The following is a 4,125-nucleotide window of genomic DNA, read 5'->3' on the forward strand; positions in this document are numbered from 1 at the left end:
CTCACAGCGCTCACTGGCTGAGCGTAGTGCAGCCGGTCTCAAAAAGGACAAAAAAAAAAAAAAAATTGATTTTCTCCTCTAATGGCTTATATACAATTCATGACAACCTAAATTAAAAATTCTTTTTCTAAAAGCAAACAAATAAACAAAAAATCACTTAGGGCACTGTTAACTGGTAATCTACATATGGAATTCAGGCAGAGGAATTAATAACCTATGATGCACCTCCTCAGCTCTATGTATGTAGAAACTTTCAAATTAAATATGAGGGATTTTAACTTTCCCACATTCGAACAAGAATATGACTATACTTACAATGTTCCTAAGAGATTTTTCCCTTAAAAATACTTGATTAATGCAATTAGCCAATTGTAAAAACAAGTTCTTATTAGTAAGGATATAAAGATTGTTTTGGAAGGAGCAACCTGGAACGGGTTATCTAATTTGTCTAAAATGAACGTGCATCACACATTCAAATAAACAAAATTAATTTATTTAATTTTTTCAAGGGTTGTCTTAGCAAGGGCTTGATTTTTCCTATTCTTTAGAGGAAAAAATGTGTATTCCGTTCAGTCAGGCATCTTTCTATGCTAGTACTTACAAAGATATGTATTATACTATTGTCCTCCAGGGGGCGTTAAATCTTCAGCAAAGCTCAGAATTCACTGGAAGACATTCAAATCTAGTTAGGAAAAGCAGACAGCCTGACGTCCTCCCTGCTGGGATGCAGGAGTTCTAGGACTGACATCCTGTATTTTACATATGAGAGTTATCTCGGGCTTCTAGACCAGCAGTTTTTAGTGGGCTAAGGTGGGCATGAAAAGCCCATCCCTGCTGGGATGCAGGAGTTCTAGGACTGACATCCTGTATTTTACATATGAGAGTTATCTCAGGCTTCTAGACCAGCAGTTTTTAGTGGGCTAAGGTGGGCATGAAAAGCCCACGCCCTGGGCTGTGTGTCACTAGCCTAGCCACGCCACATCACTCTGAGTGCTTTGACTCTGTCCCCTCCAGCAAAATCTCAGAGACTATTGCTACAGATAGAAATTATGGGGCTTTCTAAGGGCATAAATGTGATTTCTGGAGGCCGAAAGATAGCTTAATATGGACTGGTGATGGCCACATGCCTCCAAATGGCAGAGAATCCCTCTTTCCTGCATAAGTCTCAAAAGGGGCTATTTTGCTGGCATTTTTAATGGAACCATCACTTAGGAGACTGCAAACTTATAGGTCTGAGGAACCAGGAACCTTATGTAGTAAAGTTTGTGACTATAAGGTGGTATAGTACAGTGCATAAGAGATCCATAGATTCTGGAGTTGACTGACTGGGTTTCAATATCTGCTGTACTTTCTATAGACTCTAGGATCTGGAATTACTTACTTAGCTCCTGTGTCTCTCTCTGATTCTTTATTCAAAAATACCATCTAATAGGGTAGTTAAATTAAACAATTTAAACTAATTAAAACAATCTGAAGAAAGTGCTTGTTGCATAGTAAGTGTTCCATAAATGCTCTCAGTTACTACTATTCCTCAGTCTGGAATTTGATCCCCACCACATAGTTCCAGCCTTGTATCTTCCTTCTCTCCTACAAAGACTCCTTCATTCCAAATATGTCCCTATACTTGTCTCACTTTGCTTCTTCTATCTTCCTTGCCTATGTCATCACCTCATGAGATCCCACCCAAATTTCAATGATTGTCTTAATCACATCTCAAAACAAACAAACAAACAAAAACAAAACCACAATTTCCTACTCCAAGAACCGAAATGTGCTTTCTCCTACCTCTGATCAATGACAGGGACACAATATCTTAATTTTGTGGCAGGTGCACAGGTGTTAACATTTTTTAAAACTCACAGTATTACACTTAACATGGGTGCATTTTTAAATATGTAAATTATACTTCTAGAAACCAACTCAGTAAGAATGGAATGAGAAGACCTGTCTCTGGAGACAGAAAAACAAAAATTTAAGTTCTAATACTTTCTACCTAGTAAGTCACTGAACTTCTTTTCCCTGCAGTTTTCTCCTATGTGAATAGAGCAGTCATCACCTTCTAATCTTGCAGTGAGCATTTAGAGACACAATAATAGTTTACAAGTGTCCTGCACACTGCTTGCACACAGTTGATGCTACATGATTATTAAGCCTTCCTTTCTAGCATAGCTATTACTATATTTGTCACACTCCCCTGGCTGCCAGAAGGTGATCTGGAGGACAGAATATGTGCTCTCTTTTTCTTTTCTATTGTGGTTAGCAGAGAGAGGAAGCACGATAATTATTTGCTTTCTATAGCTAAACATACCTACTTTTGAAGAGCAAACTCTAAAAGCCATCCCAACTTTTCTTGGTCAATAATTCAGCTATGGCTCCCCAGTGTACAGTAGGGCTAATAACACATCTTTCACTATGATAGTTCTTTAGGTTCACAAGGGTTGTCTGTTTTTCTTTAAAGCATGTGAAATGACTGTACTGTTCTTTTGACCAATAAGTAACTCTGTTTTCCATGGTTCAAAGTTAAGCTTTTATTTGGTTTTAAATTAAAAAAATAAATTTCATTATTAAATAGTGAGATGGATCTAACTAATGTTCAGATAGTAGCTTACTCAGGAATATACCACCGGGGGTACAATTAAAGGGATGAATCACCTAAACTAAAATCATTTGTTATGTTGTACTGTTTGTTAAAAGTTCAATAGTGGCATAATCCAAAAGAAACTGAAATACAAAGTTTTAAATGTTTACAATGGATAGGAGAAGTAAACCACTTATTCTACCACACTTGCAAACTACTTTCTTCTCATTGCCAGTCAGTTTGAACACTATACCACAGTGCTAATGTCATCGGGTTCATCTGCTTTCTTTTGTCTGCTTGGCAGGGATTTCAAGTATTCAAGGTGTCTCCGGGCATCCTCCTGATTTTGCCTCACGTAATATACCACATATGAGATCACCATGGTGAACCAGCCAAACATGGTGACCAGCATGGCATAATCGGTAGTTTTTTTAGGGAGGTTACAAAGGTCAGCATCATTGGCAGCATTGAGGAATGGTCTCCCAGCGTGTTCATCCAACACAGAGGTCTTACAGATCACATTGTGGGCTGTCTCATGATTGGATGCCATGCTCCTCAGAACTTGCTGTAGAGTACAGTCGCAGTGCCAGGGGTTGTTGGCAATTCTGGCCCTTGCCTTCAGGTTATTGAAGGCATTTTTGTGCACACTTTGAATCCGGTTGTCGGACAAGTCCAGAGTCTGCAAGGTTTCAGCTACTCCTTTGAAGGCATGCTCATCGATAAACTCAATGCCGTTTTTGGACAGGTTGAGAACTCTCAGTTGATGGAGGTCCTTAAAAATCTCATTGGGGATAGATGTGATCTGATTGGAGTCCAGATACAATAAAACTGTTTCAGGAGGAAGATCTCTAGGTATTTCCTTGAGATTCGCATTGCTACAGGTGACATTTAAACCCCCAGAAGAAGAACAAAGACAGCCCTTGGGACACATACTGGCAGAATGGAAGCACAGTATCATAAGAACAAAACTTTGTAGGAGGAGACACATGGAGAGGGAACGGGTTAACCACAGGTCTACCAGATTCATGCTGGAATGTCAGCATAATCACAAGCCCATTCCTCATGTACTCCAACAAGTGTGGCAATGATTCCAGCCCTGTCCACACCGTTGATTTCCTTTTTGACTAATTCAAAAGGCTGCAACTAACACATGTGTTTCTTCATTAGTCCTGTCCTTGCTTGGGCACCTAAAGGATAGAGAAAAAGATGCAATTAGCTCTTGCACAAAGGGAGGTATGCTGCATTTAAAAATACTCTCAGCTGTCTGGCATTCTGTGTGGGCAGGAGGGTTATGCAGGTAATTTCCATCAATACCACCAGGAATTATCTGCATAATAGGAGTCTCCTGCTCAATCCCAGGTGCTGGGGGAGAGGACTGTTAATAAATGACAACATTTCTGGATTCTGTTGCCTTCTTTTTAGTTGTGTGGAATTACAGCAAACAATATCGGTTTTTCTCATCTCTACCGCCCCTCTCCACATTCTGGACCCCTTCTAAATTCTTCAGCAATAAAATGTACTTGTGTCTTTCACCCTCCCTACAATAA

The 4,125-nt window shown here is 39.5% G+C and overlaps 1 protein-coding gene across 1 annotated transcript; it reads right to left on the bottom strand.

Moving 5' to 3' along the window:
• Positions 1-2,503: 2,503 nt before the first annotated feature.
• LRRC3B (leucine rich repeat containing 3B) lies at positions 2,504-3,791 on the bottom strand. The gene has a single exon (XM_008589496.1). The coding sequence runs from the start codon at positions 3,603-3,605 to the stop codon at positions 2,826-2,828; it is 780 nt and encodes a 259-aa protein (XP_008587718.1). The 5' UTR covers positions 3,606-3,791; the 3' UTR covers positions 2,504-2,825.
• Between the last annotated feature and the right edge of the window lie 334 nt (positions 3,792-4,125).

Source organism: Galeopterus variegatus, unplaced genomic scaffold (assembly GCF_000696425.1).
Source record: "Galeopterus variegatus unplaced genomic scaffold, G_variegatus-3.0.2 Scaffold5482, whole genome shotgun sequence".
NCBI lineage: Eukaryota > Metazoa > Chordata > Mammalia > Dermoptera > Cynocephalidae > Galeopterus > Galeopterus variegatus.

Bases quoted from the DNA above. Each gene is read 5' to 3' on its own strand.
- LRRC3B (XM_008589496.1), bottom strand. From the start codon at position 3,605: ATGAATCTGGTAGACCTGTGGTTAACCCGTTCCCTCTCCATGTGTCTC.